The sequence below is a fragment of the Lepidochelys kempii genome, chromosome 26 (genome assembly GCF_965140285.1).
Source record: "Lepidochelys kempii isolate rLepKem1 chromosome 26, rLepKem1.hap1, whole genome shotgun sequence".
In the NCBI taxonomy this organism is placed as follows: domain Eukaryota; kingdom Metazoa; phylum Chordata; order Testudines; family Cheloniidae; genus Lepidochelys; species Lepidochelys kempii.
The window spans coordinates 14,184,776-14,201,394 of NC_136405.1; the positions used below are offsets into that span (position 1 = coordinate 14,184,776).

At 59.0% G+C, this 16,619-nt stretch overlaps 1 protein-coding gene across 1 annotated transcript in view; it reads right to left on the minus strand.

Annotated features, from left to right (window-relative positions):
- Positions 1-8,061: 8,061 nt before the first annotated feature.
- Positions 8,062-16,619, minus strand: part of NUDCD3 (NudC domain containing 3) — a 61,961-nt gene continuing 53,403 nt past the window's right edge. Inside the window, exons 5-6 of the mRNA XM_073324770.2 lie at positions 13,588-13,776; positions 8,062-12,096 (exon numbers count right to left, since the gene is read on the minus strand). Coding sequence (XP_073180871.1) covers positions 11,986-12,096; positions 13,588-13,776 — 300 coding nt within the window. The 3' untranslated portion in view covers positions 8,062-11,985. The remainder of the gene's footprint in view (positions 12,097-13,587; positions 13,777-16,619) is intronic.

Consider the following 16,619-nt stretch of genomic DNA (forward strand, 5'->3'; position numbering starts at 1 on the left):
TCACCCAGGCTTCCACTCTGTAAGGACATAATTGTCGTCTCCCAAGTGGCGCTGATCACCCTGGCTTGGTAACGGGCAGTAGCCCGCTTGCCCACAAGTGCGTGAGCTGCCATAGCACAGGGGTGTCAAGAGATCCGCTGTGATGTGTGGCTCTGAGAAAGAGCGCTTTTGGGCAGAGTGTGGGCTAGAAAGGGGCTGGGAGCAAAGAAATTGCCTCCTGTTTGGCTGTTGCTTTGTTCAGGGAAACAGGACTTCGTAAATAAACAATAGTGCCAAGGATACCTGGCTTCAGCATGAGCCTCTCCTCCTAGTGGAAACAACTCACAGGGCCTCGTATTTTGGCTAACTGCTTATGTCCAAAAAGGGGTGACACGGTGGCAGACCAGGTGCCAACTGATGCCAAGGCCCCTAGGTCTCCACTGAACTCCGAAAAATAGAGAGCTGGCACCAGAGTGGCTCACCTGTGTGTTGGTACTGTTACAATCGGTATTAGAATTAGAAGAACGTCTTAAAACTTTATGAAATCCCTGTAAATTACTGCATGCGTTAATTTCACTCATGAATCTTACCTTTTCAGGCAGGATAGGGATTTTAAGTGTTTGCTCAGCAGCTGTCAATCACCAGAGAGGAGAGACTCATGAACAAGTGTGAAATACTCTTTTCCAACTGGAGGGTTATCTCCTGCCCAAGAAAGGCAGCCTCTCAGCGCCAGACAAAGCCTTGTGGAACATCAGGGAACAAAAAGACTTTGTTGATTGCTTCCCCCACCCTAGCCCCCTGCATGAAGGGGAGATGTGCCACCGAATTCCTCCCACCAGCTGAATTTGCAACTAAAAGCAGAAGGAATAAAAAAGCCCCATCAAGGGGGGACTGTCTCTTTAATGCTGCTTGGACTCTGAGGGGCAAGGATTACTAGGCATAAGCAAAAGATCCCTAGCGCTTGGCCTGGGTTAGCACTAAAGGACACAGAGAGCTTATTTCTTAAAGAAGCTCCTATTACTTTTGAAACTTAACTCAGTTGCATGTATGTATGTTTACCTGCTTTAACCTTGTAAATAATTCTGGGATTTCTTTTTCCTAGGTAATAAATCTTTCGAGATAGTTTGTTATAAGATCAGCCAGAAGCGTTGTCTTTGGTGGGAGACCTAAGGTGCAATTGAGCAGGGATAAGTGACTGCTCCCTTGGGACTGACTATTGCTGTGATTTTTGATGTAAGGGACCATCTATCACAAAGGCAGGCTTGCCTGGGTACAAGACAGATCAGAGTGCCCACGGGGACCGTCTGACTGCATGGGAAAGATGTTATAGGGGTTGAGGAGTTGACACTTGGTAAGTGAAATTTTAGTCTAAAACTCCCAGCCAATTTGGGGTTTTTGTGCCCCCATTCCTGACCGTCTGCCTTGGGGCTGGCACTCAAGCTCTTGAGCTGCTGTAGGAGAGCTTGACAAGGGGTACCAAGCCCAATGTGCCAGGGCCTCCCCGGAGGGGGATAAGGAAAACCGCACGCTGTCCATGGCCCAAGGAGGACATTGCAGAGTCCCCTGATTTCCCTTGTGCCCCAGGTTCACTCAGCCCATTTGCTGCTTCTGCCTCCATCCCAACAAGAGAGTTTTGCTCCAAGCACAGTCATGCAGGGACCCCCAGTAACTGGGGCACAAACAGCTGGGCAAACTCCCCTCCCCTCCCTTGAAAGGGACTGAGAAGCAACACAAGAGCGGTCAAGAGGTGGAAAATTGCAACTGGATTCTAGGTCCCCTAGTGCCTGTACCCACTGCATGGCACCCCCCGGCCAGGCCGGCCAACAGCCACATATCACTGGCCCTGCACCCCAGCACTGTGCCCCTGGACACATGCCCAGCACGTATCACTGCCCCCTAGCTCACCCTGCACACGCCATGCCGCCTGAGTACCCCTTCATGGCCAGGGATGGCTTTGCAGCAGCCCTGCCTCAGTTTCCCTCCAAGGCTCCCAGAAATCATCTCCCGAGGCTTTCTCACGGCTACTCCTCGCCCCCTGCCTGGGGCAGGGTTAACGACATGAACAGCTCAGAACATATCTCAGAGTCCCAAACTAAAGTCCATACCCATCCCCCCAGCCCAAACATTCCTACTCTGTTCCCACATTTCTGCCAGTCCTGGGGCTCTTCCCCAATGGCCGTGCCCAGCCCAGTCTAGCTGGAATCCTCATTCCCCCGAAGGCCAGGATCCAAAACTCCCCCTGAATTATTGTCCCTCAAGCTCAGACTGACCAGTTGGCAAATGCCCTGGCTACTTGCCTTACATCTCAGGATCCCCACACAGCCTGCTCCAGGCTTGGGCTGACTTTTCTCTCCCTCATTTATCCCAGGCCTGATTGCCTCATGGGGCCCTATCTCATTTTCCCCACCTGGGGAAGGGAGTAAACAGTGTCCCAGGTGAGGCTGTGCTCCGGGGTCCGTTAAAGGGCCAGGCACCCCGTGACGCCGCCTTTCGTATGAACTGTGCCAGCTCTGTGGGCTTTGGTGAGTCTGTCTCGAACCGCTGCCCCGCCCACCCTCCACCCCAGGCCCTCCGGACCTTTTCATCGGGCCCCTGCCCCGTGGGCCCGACCGACCCCCCTGCCCCTTCACCGTGAGCCGGCTACACGAGCTGCAGCCGGTCCCTTTCCAGACCGCGCCAAGGAACCATCTCGTGCTCCACACCCTTCACGTCCTCACCCTCGGGTCCTGCCACTGCCACCTTCAGAGGGTGAGGAGCCCTGGTGAGCCGGCCTATATTCCACCCTGGTCCCGAGGCCCGCCGGGGCTATCAGTTGGCCGCTCCTTCACGGGGCCGTGAGCACAGGCGTGTACTTGGCGCGGTTCACCCCAATCCCGGACACCTGCCCCTTTTGCGGCATGAGGGAAACCCTGGCGCACGTCTACCTGGAGTGCGCCAGGCTGCAGCCCCTATTCCGGCTCCTCACGAATATTTTGTTAAGATTTTGGTTGCACTTTTCCCCTCACCTCCTTATCTATCCCTGTCCGTGGCCGCACTAAGTCACGGGACCTGCTGGTCAACCTCCTCCTGGCCCTGGCTAAAGTGGCCATCTATAAAACCAGGGTGAGGAGGTTGGCCGATGGAGTCTCCTGTGACTGGGGCCTATTTCCGATCCCCCGTCCGTTCACACCTCCGGGCAGAGTTCCTCTGGGCGGTGTCCACTGACTCACTTCGAGGAGCAGTGGGCGCTGTCCGGGGTCCTCTGCTCGGTGTCCCCGTCCAGTTCCCTTCGTTCGACCCTTTGACCCTGTCCCTGTTGTTCATTAGTTGTCCCCCGCAATTATTTGGTTTTCCAGGTCCTGTGGACCCCCCCTCTTAGGCTGGGGGGGATCCACTTTGCCCGCCCAATTTCTGGATCCCAATAAGACTCCCGCTCAGAGCCAGGGCTCCTGCTTTGTTCCCACCCACTGCCACCACGGGGGTCACGTCTGCTCCTGGGGGTCGGGCTGCAGAATAAAAGCGGGTGATTTGTTCTCAAGCGGGACCACTCTGTGCTGGGATTCAAACCCTGCTGATAACCCTGCGGGGCAGGGGGGCGGGGGGCCAGGGCTGCATGTGTTATCATTTGGTTTTCCCTGTTTAAAAACCAGGTTGATTTAAGTCCCACCCTGAGACATGACTCCCTTCCCACTGCTGCTATCGCTTAAAACCAGGGCGCCCTGCCAGCCGTGGTGCAACTGAACCCAGGGTTTGAAGGGGGCCGCTGGCTGGGCAGTGCCAGGGGGCTGGGCTGTGGGCGTCGCTGCCCACAAGGGCCTTTCCCCTGGACTCAAGGCGGGCAGAGCTGAAGTTTGTGCTCGCATGCAAATCACTGGCAGCTATGCTAATTAGCGCACTGAATCGTTTGCATGAAGTGTGACCCTGCAGTCTCTGGAGAGGGCAGCAGGATCCCCCCACCCCAGCCGCTCTTCCTGGCGATGCACTCCCAGAGGAACAGGTGCAGCCCATGGGAATGCCCCCGTCCCAGCTGGGCAGCGCCTCCTGCCGCCAGGGCCCTGCCTGGGCACAGCGCTGCGTTGCCTGCCCGTCAGCGATGTAGGGAGGGCAGAGGCAGACAAGGCCTCTGCCCCGGGGGTCCCTGAGACCAGCGGGAGCTACAGGGTCCATCCGCATGTCCATCTCCACCCGCCCGGCCAACGCAGCACAAGCCAGCCCCTAAACGAGCCGGGCCGGGCTGAGATTCCCTGAGCAGGGCAGGGGAAGGGGCTGGCAGAGAGGATACCAGGCCCTGGTTGGTGGGGGCAGAGCTGGGATGACCAGGCACCTTCCCCCACTGCATCTGGCCAGCAGGGAGCAAACCCACTACTGCCCTCCCAGAGGTGGGCTCCCCATGGGCCTGCACTGGGCAGCTGGAGGTGCTGGGTGTAGCCCACAGAGCCCTTCGCGGTCTGGTCCCCATGTCAGTGCGATCAGTGGAGGGTCTGCTCTGGCCCAGCCCCATGCACCAGAGCTGCTCTTTTCTGGAGCGCTGTGGGGTGGGGGGCAGGCTGAGAGATTCGGGGGGCTGCAAGGCTGAGAGAGAGAGATTATTCTGCTGGGTGGGGGCTCACTTGGGCAGCCTGCGGGAGGCTGTGTGTCTTGTCTCTCAACTTGCATCTGGAAGCCAGGTGGGAGAGTCCCAGGTAGAGCAGCCTCGGGGTGACAGCGGCTCCCTCATTCCAGCAGAACTCCTTGTTCAGTGCCAGAGGAAGGGGCGGTGTCAGGGCAGCTCAGGGCATTTAAACCCGGGCTGCATTAATGAGCCCAGCGCGGGGAGGGGCAGGGCAGGGTTTGCTCACGGGCTGGGGCAGAGGGGCTGGGAGGCATGTTCCCCGGGCTGGGGCTGACCCCCTGCAGCCAGAGTGCACAGGGCGCCCTGCCAGGAGGGCAGGCAGCTGGCACTGCTGTTGCCATGGGCACCGGGGGCGGCTGCGGGGGGCTGCACAGAGCCCCGTTATATTTGTGCTTTCGTTTGCCAGCGCGAAATTGTCCCTCGGCTCCTGGGAGACAGAGGCAGCTGCAGCCCGAGCTCAGGCGGGGGGGTGGGAAGGACACCCCAGGTGCGGGCACCACGGACCCTGCCTGGGTAGGGCTCAGAGGAGTCACCCGGGGTCGAGAAACCAAGTCAGTGTGAAATACTGGTGCTGGGGGGGGGCCTTTCCCTGCTCGGTGCTGGAGCCTTCAGTCCCTCCCCAGGCACCGCCCAGCTCGACCTGGCCTCCCCTTGACTCCGGTTTCCTCCTGTCGCCCTGTCATCTTCACTCTGCAGCCTGTGTCCTTCTCTCCTCCCTGCTCACCTGCCCCCAGAGCCTGCCTCAGCCACCCGGTCAACTCCAGCTGCCCCCACCACCCCACTGGGGTTGCATTAAGACCTCTGCTGAACCCCTGCTCCCCACTTGCCATGGGGATGTAGGGCTGCAGCACACAAACTCCTGCCCCCCCCTCCGCCCCCCACCCAGCCACCAGGGAAATGCTCAGTCAGTTCTGGCCTCCCCACGCCATCCGGGTGACCTGGAAAAGCCCCCCATACCCTGATGCCCCCATAGAAAAATCCAGGCCAGGGGCCGCTTCCCCAGCATGGCACGAAAACTCCCGGGAGGGAGCTGCCATATTGACCTCGTTAATTGCGACGGGGCAGCTGGAAACAAGGTGATGGCAGCTCAGTGAACTGCAGCAATCGCTGCCCATGCTGGGGCTGCCATATGCAGAGGGTCTCTTCTGCCCTAAATCCCCAGCCCCACAACCCCCCAGGGCCCCTCTTCTCCCTGCCCCCCTCCCCTGCACAGCGGAGATCTACAGGCTCCCAGCTCCAGTCATCCCCATTACCCGAAGCCCCCTTCCCCTGCAGTGTCCCTGGCCATGTCTTAGGGGGTTGTATTTCCAGGGCTGGGCCTTGGGGCTGGTACCAGGGGAGGCCAGTGCTGGAGACTTGGTGCCTCCTGGGTGCCCTGGCAGGAATGAATCCCTTTGTACCACTCCCTGTTTGGGGAGCTCCAGGTTGGGAACCCCCCTTCGGTCCACAGCCGCCGCCCCAGGCCCTGGCCTCACCCCCCAGGTTCCAGGCCAAGCCAGTTGTTTGACGGTGGGTTTGTAGGAGCTCTGAGCAGGGGGTTGGACTAGGTGACCTCCTGAGGTCCCTTCCAACCCTGATCTTCTGTGATTCTGTGACGCACAATCTGGCTTTAAGCAGAAGCCGAGATGCTGGGGTAGCGTTGGCCGGTGGCTCAGGCCCAGGAGTTCCTCCCACGGTGAGTCTTGCTGCGTTTCGTGCACGTTTCTCCCCTAGCCCCCTGGGAGGTTCTGAGAGCCTTCAGCCGAGGACCCATCTCAGCCCCCTGGGGCCGATACCTCACTACTGCCCCCACCCGGGCCCGCTCCTGCTATCCCCTGGGACAGAAAGGGAGAGAGACCGTGGTGCTCTCTTCTGTACCCTGTGTCCTCTTTCTGCCCTGTACCATGGTGCCCGCTGGCCTGGTGTCCCCACCCTTTGGGCTTCACCACACTCTTCTCCGTAGCCCCAAATGCCAAGCGGGTGGGCTTAAGTTTTGCTTCCTAGTTACGAGTGCGAGTTCTGGGGATTTGCCAGCCGCTTGCCTGCGCCGTGGCTGCCAGCTGGAAAGTGCCAGGGAGGAAGAGCTCTGAGGCGGGGGTGAGACCAGCTCTCTTCCACTCCCAAAGAGCCCGGCTTCCCCCCCGTCTCCTCCATGCCTTCAGCTGGCCGAAGATGTTCGCCTGACGTGGCTCGGGTGAGTCGGCCTCGCACTCCTGTTGGCGGAACGTCTCTTCCCCCTGCTCTTCATTAGCACAGGAACATTCGTGTGAAAACAGGATCTCGCCTGCTGCTCACGGGTCACGTCAGCGTGAGTCAGGCTTCGGGGGAGGCCAAGGGCTGGTCGGTGGCTCCCACGTGAGAGCAGCCATGGCCCCTGGGAAGGGGCGGGGGGTACTAGGAGGCTGGCTTCGGCTTACTGAAAGGAAAATCAAGAGGTGACTTGAGCACAACGTCTAAGTACCTTCATGAGGAGAAAGTCCCGGCGCTAAAGGGCTCTTCAGGCTCGGGGAGAAAGGCAGACCCAAACCCGCCGGCTGGAGCTGAAACCAGACCAGTTCCAATCAGAAATCTTAGCAGCAGGGGCGACTAACCCCTGGAACGATCTCCCACAGGACATGGGGGAGTCTCTCTTTCCGCAAGAAGTGCCTGTCAAGCCAGGCTGTTGGGCTCACTCCAGGAGTAACAGGGTGACTGAGTTCGATGAGCACAATGGTCCCTCCTGGCCTTAAACTCCGAATCGATGAACCCCTGGGAGAGGCGGGAAGCAAAGGGAACAGACAGAGCACAAGTCACCCTGGCTCCTGGCGCACTCCATGCTCTGTGCACGGTGCTGGCACCCACCGCCCTGGCTCCGCGTGGGCCCAGGGATGTTCCCCTCGGACCAGGCCAACGGGCGCACGAGGGAATGAGCGACTGGTGAGGAAGAGCCACCTCTGTAGCCAACTCCTGTTCACTCCCCCCGCCAGGACTCAGCCAGTGACAGGGCCACTCCCCACGGCCTGAAATGCCCCCTGTATTCCTCAACAACCTACCCCTGGGGAGGGCTTCTCCACCCCACACTGCCATGCCATCCAACTCTCCCGTCCCCATGCCCAGCCAGCTGGACTTGCCGCTGCCCAGGGAACAGCAGGCAACGCGGGACGGTGGCTGCAAAAAGGAAGCAGCTGGTGGGAAGATGTGGTCAGGGCTAAAGGGTGAATCCAGCGGCCAGTAGAAAATATCACACACCTGAGCCCGAGCTCCTTGCTGAATGGCAGAGCGTTTCCTCGCCCCCAGGGCGATCTATCCAACTCCAGTTCTTTCCTGCAGGGGTGGTGGGAGCCCCAGCCCCGGGGGAGGTTTGGCTTCGGCTGCTGGGCATTGCTCTGCTTTGTCGCTCGGCTCTAAGGCAGGTCCCAGCTGGAGCCTTGACTGTCCCAAAAAAGCAGCAGGCTGGATCCAGCCCAGTGCATGTCCCCCAGAGGGGGAAGGAGGGGCTCCTCGCAGAGTCACATACATGTGCACACAGTTGCTCAGACAAACATGTTTATTGTAAAGCAAGAGGGAGGCGGACAAATCCCAGTGCAGCCGCGTGTGGCGGCAACGGGGTGCCGGTCGCTGGCTCCCTGGTGCGGCTTGGAGCACGCTGCCAGCCTCTGGGGGGCTCACGGAGAGAATGAAGCAGGCTGCGCCCACCGCAGCCCAGGCAGCTAGAGCTGCTTGGCCTGTGGGCCGCCCCGGCCTGGGAAGAGACCCGCAGAAGAGGAGACAAGGAAGAACGAAGCGAGAATAACCGCTGGGTAGCCTCCAGGCTGAGGGAGAGGAGCTACAAATAGTGACCCAACCGGGCCTAAAGGAGAGGGGAGCCGGCCAGCAGAACACACAGGCTGGGCTCCTTTAAACAGGCAGAGGAACTGACTTAACCCAGGAGTAGGAGACCCAGCTGTGATGGCGAGGGGGCCCAGGGGCTATTCTAGGGGGTGGCCCTCAGGCACATACGGGAAGGGGGTGCAAGCCCCGCCCCCTTCCGCAGTCGGGCCCTGCAGGGGGGTCCAGTGGGGCTCGGTGTAGACCACAGCGTCTGTGTTTAGGAGCCTGCCATGTCCGTTTGGAGCTGCTTTCAACTGTGCCAAACTGCAGCCTTTCAGGCTGAAATCGTCCACAGCAGCAGCAGTCGGCCCCAGGCTGAATGTGGCTGGAAAGTTTCAGCCGCAGGCGGCCCCAGAGCCTGAGGCTAGGGGAAAATACCGTGGCCACATTCAGAATTCGGCACCCTTGTCTTTAAGACGCTCTAAAGCTCGCGCAGTTTGGAGCAGGGACTTGAAATTCGGCAGGAGGGGGGCGGCTCTGGAGTCAGGGAGGGGCCTTTTGACGTCCCCCTTAAAATCCGCACTAATTTGGACAAACAAACAAATCACAGCTCGCACGTGCCTGGTAGACTTCTTAGCAGCTAAATTCCCCCCAAGCTGAGCAGCACTGCAAGGGCACCTCGGAGCTGTGTCAGGTCCGCGCACCCCAGCGGAGGGCAGAGAGCCTCTCGCCTGCGCTCTCAGGGTACGTCTACACTGCGGCTGGGCACACGCCGCCCGAGCGGGACCTGAGCTAGCAAACCAGTGTGACCACGGAGGCTGGGGCTCTCAAGCCCAACTCAGCCCACCGCTGCGGGAGTTGCAGCACCCACCCCGCTGGGTCTAGCGCAAGTGACTCCTGCTCGAGCCGCTCGACGCCTCTGCCGGAGTTGGGAAGCTTGCTCCCGGCTGCAGTGTAGACACACCCTGAACGACCCCCGGCGGCGGGGCTCCCGCAGCATGGAGGAGGCTGCCCAATGGATATGGAGAGGGGACAAGTGCCAGACCAGCAGGGAGGAATGGACTGGCATAAGGAGCCAAAGGTGGGTGCCGATGGGGAGTGAAGGGCAAGTGGGACTGGGGCTTTGAGTAGACTAGGGGCCAGGGAGGGATGGGAAGTCAGTAGGGTGAGCAGGGGAAGATGGATATGGAGCTGGGGGTGCGGGGGACTGGCTGGGCAAGAAAACCGGTGCTGAGTCAGTGGGACAGGGAAAAGAGACAGATCTGACAAGGATGCAGGGGGAGAACTGGTATCAGCGGGGCAGAGACTGGGACAAGAAGCCTGCAAGGGGGGTGGGGGGCACAGCTTGGGACTGGGCGCCAGTGGGGAGGGGCCAGAGGGGGGGGGAGAGAACAGATGGAGGGGGAAGAGAGAACAGATAAGGAGCCAGGAGGAAGGGCAACTGGGACTGGCTGGGCAAGGAGCTGAGGGGCGAAGAGCCTGGGAGTTGGAGGCAGATTAGAATGGGCTGGGCACAGAGCCTGGGACTGTCATAAGAAGCCTGAGGAGTGAAGATTGGCTAGGCTAGGGGAGGAGAGTGGGACCAGGGACAGAGAAGATCCAGACTGCAACAAGGCCAGTTTGGAAGGGACAGAGCAGGAGGAGTCAGGCTTGGGGGCAAAGTAAGTTGTCCCCACAATATTCCTCTCCCGCACCTGGAACCCAGGAGTCCCGAGTCTCACCGTTCCTCTGCTGTCCGCAAATAGCTGTAAAACCCACTGGCAGAGCACCCCATCCCCCTCTCATACTGGTCCACACCGAGGATGACAACCTACTACTGCTATCAGTCGGTCCGTTAGCTCAAGCAGCAGAGGTCTGGGGCAGGATTTACAGGTTTCAACCCTGCTGATGATCCACAGGGGAGCCAATATGATTCCACATGCTGGAATTCCTGTTGGGTTTGTTTCCAGCTTGTTCTTATAAGACCCTAGGAAGTTACATACACACACACACACATAACTAGGTGCAAGGAACATGATTACGGTCGCAAATCAAAAGCTAGGAAATGCCCAAATGAAGGTTGCCTAGACAACCTTAATTCAGCCCCCAGTGTGTGTGCATTAGGATACGGTCTTTAAGGACACAGTCACAGACGATTATTTCTGCTGAGTCCCGTGGGGCTTGCTGCTACAGCAGGTACCGGCAGCCTGCAGGTGGCCGGTTTTCCAGGCTCTGACCCTCCTTGGAGAAGCGGGGCATCAGTGTGTTTTCTTGGCGACGGAGAGGACACAGGATGCAGCGGTCTGAGCGCCTGGCTTTAACGCCTTCCGAGGTCAGGGGAGCAGTGGCAGACCAGCCCCACCATACCCTGCTTGAGCAGCTACATTGCTGACCACTACGCTGGCTAGACAGACACCCGCTAGCTCTGCCCACCCGCTCGTACTGTACCCATGCTGCCTCCCCGGCCGCCATGACCACCCTGCCCCTTTTAGCACGAGACCTTGAGCAGAGCTAGGATGTGGCTCCCAGGCTGGGAATTCACTCCGAGCTGTGGCGTAGACACCCCGCCAGTAGCTGGGGACACGATTCTCAATAAAGCGGCCGCTAGTTTTGGGTGCCCAATGCAACACCCCTAGGGCTCTGTTTTCAGACTCCCAAGCCAAGCAAAGACAGCGGGAGCTGCAGGAGCTTGCTGCCTCTGGAAATCAGCCCCCAGGGTGCTTTAGGTACCCAAAGCTGGGCTGATTACACAATGTGAGCCCTAGGGGGTTGTGTATATAAGCTTATATTTGCAAAGGCTGGCACAGGGCAGGCCTGGCCCCTTGATCTCTGCCATAGCTGAAAACCTTGTTAATAGAACCAGCAACTCACAGAACCCCAGCTGCCGAGGCCAGTGGAGAACTGGACACGTGCGGATAGATGCGTGGGCGCAGAGCGCCACACTTGGGCCCAGGCCCAGGCTTTGCAGGTGTATAGCGCTTGGAGCATGGCATGGTCTGCGCCATCTCCGCTACCAGGTGTCTGAGGCTGCAGCTCTTCCCTCCCGCTGCCAGCGCCCTGGGGTCCCCCTTAGAGATGCCCACCACCAGCAAGGACAGATCAGCCACTTTTAAACGGGGCCGCAGAGCCATAGGGCAGCGCTGCCATCTCGGGGGGGGGGGGGGGTGTCAGGCACGGGGGGCTGGGACGGGCTCCCCAAAAGCAAGAAAGACAAACTTCAAAGTCACCTCAACAAGCATCATCTATTCCTGAAAAACAACAGCTGCCTAGGTTCCCCCCCACCCCCCCCCAGCAGCAACCGGGGCCATCGCCAGCGAGAGAGAAAGGGAAACGCTACCAGCAGCCGCTGGTTGCCGTGGTGACAGAGGACGGTTCTGCGTTTGCTAGGCTTGCCCCACATGCATCTCAAACACACCACGCTGGCATGGGGGAAGGAAGCACTCACGCTCCCCCCGCCCCCCCCAACCACACCCCCGCCCCAGCCGGTTGGCGGCTGGCTGTTTGCAAACAGCGCGAGGATAAAGGGGTGGCCGGACGTCACTCGTGGGAACAGGCAGAGGGGGAAGCCCAGGCTCGGCCCCCGCGCTAGCTGGCTACACACAGAGGCGCTGGCCTCGGCCTCACGATCCCAAGCGTGGATGTGATCTTCCCTTCCGCGCCGGGCGTCGTCAAAACTGCACGGCCCCCGGGGAGATGTTGAACATGGCGGGGTCGAACTTCTGGCCCCGGAACGGGGAGCCTTCTACGTCCCAGCCCTTCTTCAGCATCTCGTGCACCTTCTGAAAACGCAACGCACTTGAGTCAAGTCTACGGAGGAAATACACAGCTGACGGAGACACGGTCCCACCACCCAGGCTGGTCTCAATGCTCCACCGGTCTCTGCCATTCCCTAGCCGGGGTCACCACCCCTTTGCCTCAATCAAGTGCCTCACAACCCTCAGGCTTGTTCAGCTGTCTCCAAGGAACGAGTTTAAGGAACCCCCCAGGTCAGCTCCACGCCCGGCCTTCCCAGCAGCCTGCAGACTCAGGGAGCGGCTCAGCTCAGGGGCTGTGCCAAAGAACAGAGAACCACGAGGTCCCCGCTCATTTCCCAGAGAGCTTTGCATGTCAACACCAAGCCGAAAGGTGCTTCCTGCTTTGGTCTCTCCGCCTCACAGAGCCACCGGGCTGGGCTCCCGAGCAACGAGAGGGAGTCACATGACAGACCTGCACCCAAGCCCTGCCCTGGGGCAGCGAGATGGCGCTCAAACAGCTCCCCGAGCCGCTCCCCCACCGCTCCCGCTAAAAGCCACCCTGCTGGGCCACTGTTGCTACGGGAGAGTGAGCGGGAGCCTACTCTGCCCTGGTGGCTGCTTGCTAGCAGCAGGGTCCAGGCCACTGGGAGAAGCCAGCTTTGCTTTCTGGTGATGCAAAGCCACAGGCCAGCCGATGGAGTCAAGGCTCCCGGGGTATTGGGGGAAGGCAGCAGAAGTGACATGTCCCTTTTCACCTCCAGATGGCAGGACACGGACCGTTCCTGGCCACCCTCAGCAATCTTGGCTGTTTCAGCTGCAGGCTCAGCTACTGGAGCGTGCTCTACGTAGGGCTGCGGCTCAGAGACAGCAGAGGCCAGGCTGGCCATTACCCGCTTGCTTCTGGGTGCAGCTCAGCTGGTTAAGAATGAATGATCTCAGACCTGCGTACTGGGCGACTGCCTCTCCCCCACTCCCGGCCGCGAGGGACCAGACCCCCTCTTCCTGTCGGTCCTTGACCAGCCCTCTCCAGAATGGCCGGCAGGGCTCTCAGAGGACTGCGGGCTATGGAACGCATGCCGGCTGGGCTGTGAGGGCTGGGAGTTGGTGACTTGCAGGGTACGGAGTGAGGCTCACCTACACAGGAGGGCATGGGAGAGGCGTGTGGGGAAAACGATGCTTGCTGAGGTCCAACGGGGGGTGTGTGTGTGTGATGGAGGAGTCAGCATTGCCACACAGGACACAACATCCAGGCAGCAAATGGCAAGAGGGTGGTGCTCAGTTCCCCGGAGATGGCTCATGGAGTGGGATCCATTAGGGGCAGAGCAGCTGGGGCCCTTCAGGAAGCCAGGGTAGGTCTACAGCTCCAGCAGTCACGCTGGGCAAGAGGAGGGATAGCGTTTGCTGCTAAGTCCCTACTCAGTCCAGCCAGGCACAGCCATCCCCTAGTGCTTGGGCGCAGTGTCAGAATCAAGCCATCAGCAAGGATCTGCCCGGCCAGCTGACATCCTGCTTCCCCGCAAGCTGCGAAGGACCTACCAGCTCATGGCTCTGGGGCTTGCCCTGCAGTTTCTGGTGGTAGTCGAAGGTCAGTCTGTCCAGCACGGCATGCTCCTCTTCGTCCACCGTGGCCATTGAACGCTCCTTGTTGATCTTATCGATGTCGATCGGCTCCTCTCCCTCCAGGATGGCACTCCACCAGTACTCCCCCACCTTGTTCAGGTTGATCTGGGGACAAAGACAGGCCAAAAGCACCGTCAGCCCAGCAAGCAAGAGACAAGGTGCAGCCAGCCAGCCAGACCTGGGCCCAGAGTGGAGCCCAGTCCAGGAGTCACTGCTCTAGGCGAGGCATGAGCAAACTAGGCAAGAAATGAGGTCTCCCCACGGAGCAGGGGCAGCCCAGCTTGCCCAGAAGCAGCCCTATAAAAGCTCCTCAACGGCGTTTCACTGGCCAGGCTTTCACCCCAGTGAATCAACAGGCTGGCAGCTCCCAGTTAAGGGGGCGGAATAAATATAGAGCAACAGATGTTCTGCTGCAACCAGATATGCACAAGGAAATAAAATTAAATGATTGTTCTGAACCGCCCCGGCCCCCGGAAATCTTCGGGCTAAACTACATTTATCACCCACCTCTGACCCCTTCACCTGCACTCTGCCCACTAACCCACTACCGTGGGGCTACTGCTGGCATCCCAAACAGCTCAGTGGCTGCAGACCAAACCCAGCCCACTCCATGTACCTGATTTCCCTCTTTCCCTCCCAAACACTGAATTTAGCTCCCAAAGATAGACTAGCCCAAGGCTCAGGAGGAGGAATACTTGGCATTTTACAATGGTCCCCGAGGGTTCGAAATGGGTACTATATACAGCTAGAAAAGAGAGACTCTAGCTTTCCAGTGGGGGTCACAGGACAACGGATTCACGCTCCGGCCATTAACACCACATTTATGTACTGAAAAGCTGCTTACATCATTTTGAGATGGTGCACGTTTTCTTTGCTGTCGAGTTGTCTTGTGGGAACTCTCAGCACCATGCGGAGAAGATGAAGGCTTTATGGGCACTCACTTGGGGTGGGGGTGGGGGGATGACTGTTGTCATGAGTTATGTGCCCATCCCAAGTCTTTACACCCTCCCACATCAACAACTATTCACTGTGCAGCTTCTGCTCAACCATCACTGCACCAGCTGGAGCCCTGCCCACTGAAGGGGATGTTCCCCCTGCTAGCAAGAAGCAGTGCCCTGGCAGACATTTTACCATGCCAGCGAAGGCTGCCATCCAGCCTGGCCAGTGAAACGCCCTTGAGGAGCTTTTATAGGGCTGCTTCTGGGCAAGCTGGGCTACCCCGGCTCCTACAGGCACTGATGCTCCATGGGGAGACCTCATTTCTTGCCTAGCTTGCTCATGCCTCGCCTAGACATGCACGGCTGCCAGGGTGTGCCCCCCACTATGTACTGCCACAGAGGGAAAGGGATTTACCAGGCTACGCACTACCACGTATCCCAGGAGAGCTGGGTCGGGGGAGACCTCTGCCTCATTCACTCTTCCTTCAGACGTGACCTAATCCAGGATTCTGGTTCTCTGCACTGGATCTACTCGGAGTTCCTCTCTCTTTCCTTCTACACCCTTAATACTAGTATTTCCATTTTATGAAGAGAACTAAGGCACAGAGCGGGGACCAGATTTACCCAACATCACGCTGAGTTAGTGACCGTGGTGGGAGTGGAACCCTAGAGTCCTGGTTCTAGCCATTAGGTAATGCTCCCCCACCCATGTGGGCCTCTGGCAGTGTAGATCTGTGGGGGGGGGGGGGGGGTTTCGCTCTAACCATTCCAGATTCTCTCTGCATCCCAGCCCACACGTAGGAAAACGAACGGAGGGGCTGGTTTGCACATGCCCTTTAACGGGGAGTGGTGTCTCCCTTCACACACAATGCCAGTCTGTTCTAATGACAAGTTGGTGGGTTGCTTGACTGCACATGGTGAGTTTTTTAACCTGTCCTTCCATAGCAATTCTTAACGACCAACCCTCCCCACCACAGGGCCAGCTGGTTTTGCAGCCAAGCAGTGCAGGACATCCAGGATTCTCGTTCATAGGACCTCCTTCAAAGAGGCTTGGGGCTAGCAGTCTCCCCCCTAACCACACTCTGAGCACAGCAAGTGTCTCTCTGGAGAGCCAGCTCAGCATGCCCCCCGTCCAGTCCAACAGACACATCAAAACCTGAATTAAGAAATGGCTTGAGAACTCGGGGGCACAACTGGAGCTTCCTGATTGGCTGGCAGTGATGTCATCCCCAGGTCTGTGAGGCCAATAATTCTCAGGCCCTGACGTTTATTTGAATGGATAGATTCCATTTCATAACCGCTGGGACGCGAGGCCGTGCGTTTCACAGCCACCGCTGAACTGGGAACGGCTTCAATGCCTGCCGTCGCGGTGCAGCCCCACCTGAGGTGGGCCAGAACCACCTGGCAATGGGGTTATGTCAGGCAAAGGCTGGAGTGCTGATAAAAGACAACCGTGTGTTGACAGGACTGAGCGAGGAGGAATCGCCTCTAGCCGCCCACAGGCTCAGAGCGGCGGGACCTGTCAGACACCCCCTTGATGAAGGGATTCAGACCCTCTCCGAGCCAGCTGACGACTCTGCTCATGTGCAGCCCAGAGAGGAGCCCTCAGTGTGGAGATTTCACATTTCACTAACCCAGAAAAGAGAGTCCTGCCTCAACTCCCTCCCATGGACGAGCGGGGGCGGGGAGGAGGCTGAAATGTCACACACTTTTAGCTGCCGCCCCTGCTCGGTGGGAGTGCTTGCCCCTGCGTGTGTGATGCAGAATCTGCTCTGTGACAGGAGACGGGGCCAGGCGTGCGTCTGAAGGAACGGCAAGCAGGCGGGGAAAACAGCGCCGTGTGAAGACAGTCACCAACTTCAGAGACAGCCCCAGCAGCTCTGCCGACAGCCAGCAGAACAGGGGTGAGGGCGTGCTATGGCCTGGGCTGTACTCATGCCTGGGGGGGTGGGGGGGGACGACACAGCAGAGCCAGGTGAGGGAGAAATGTACGAGTGTAAACATCACATT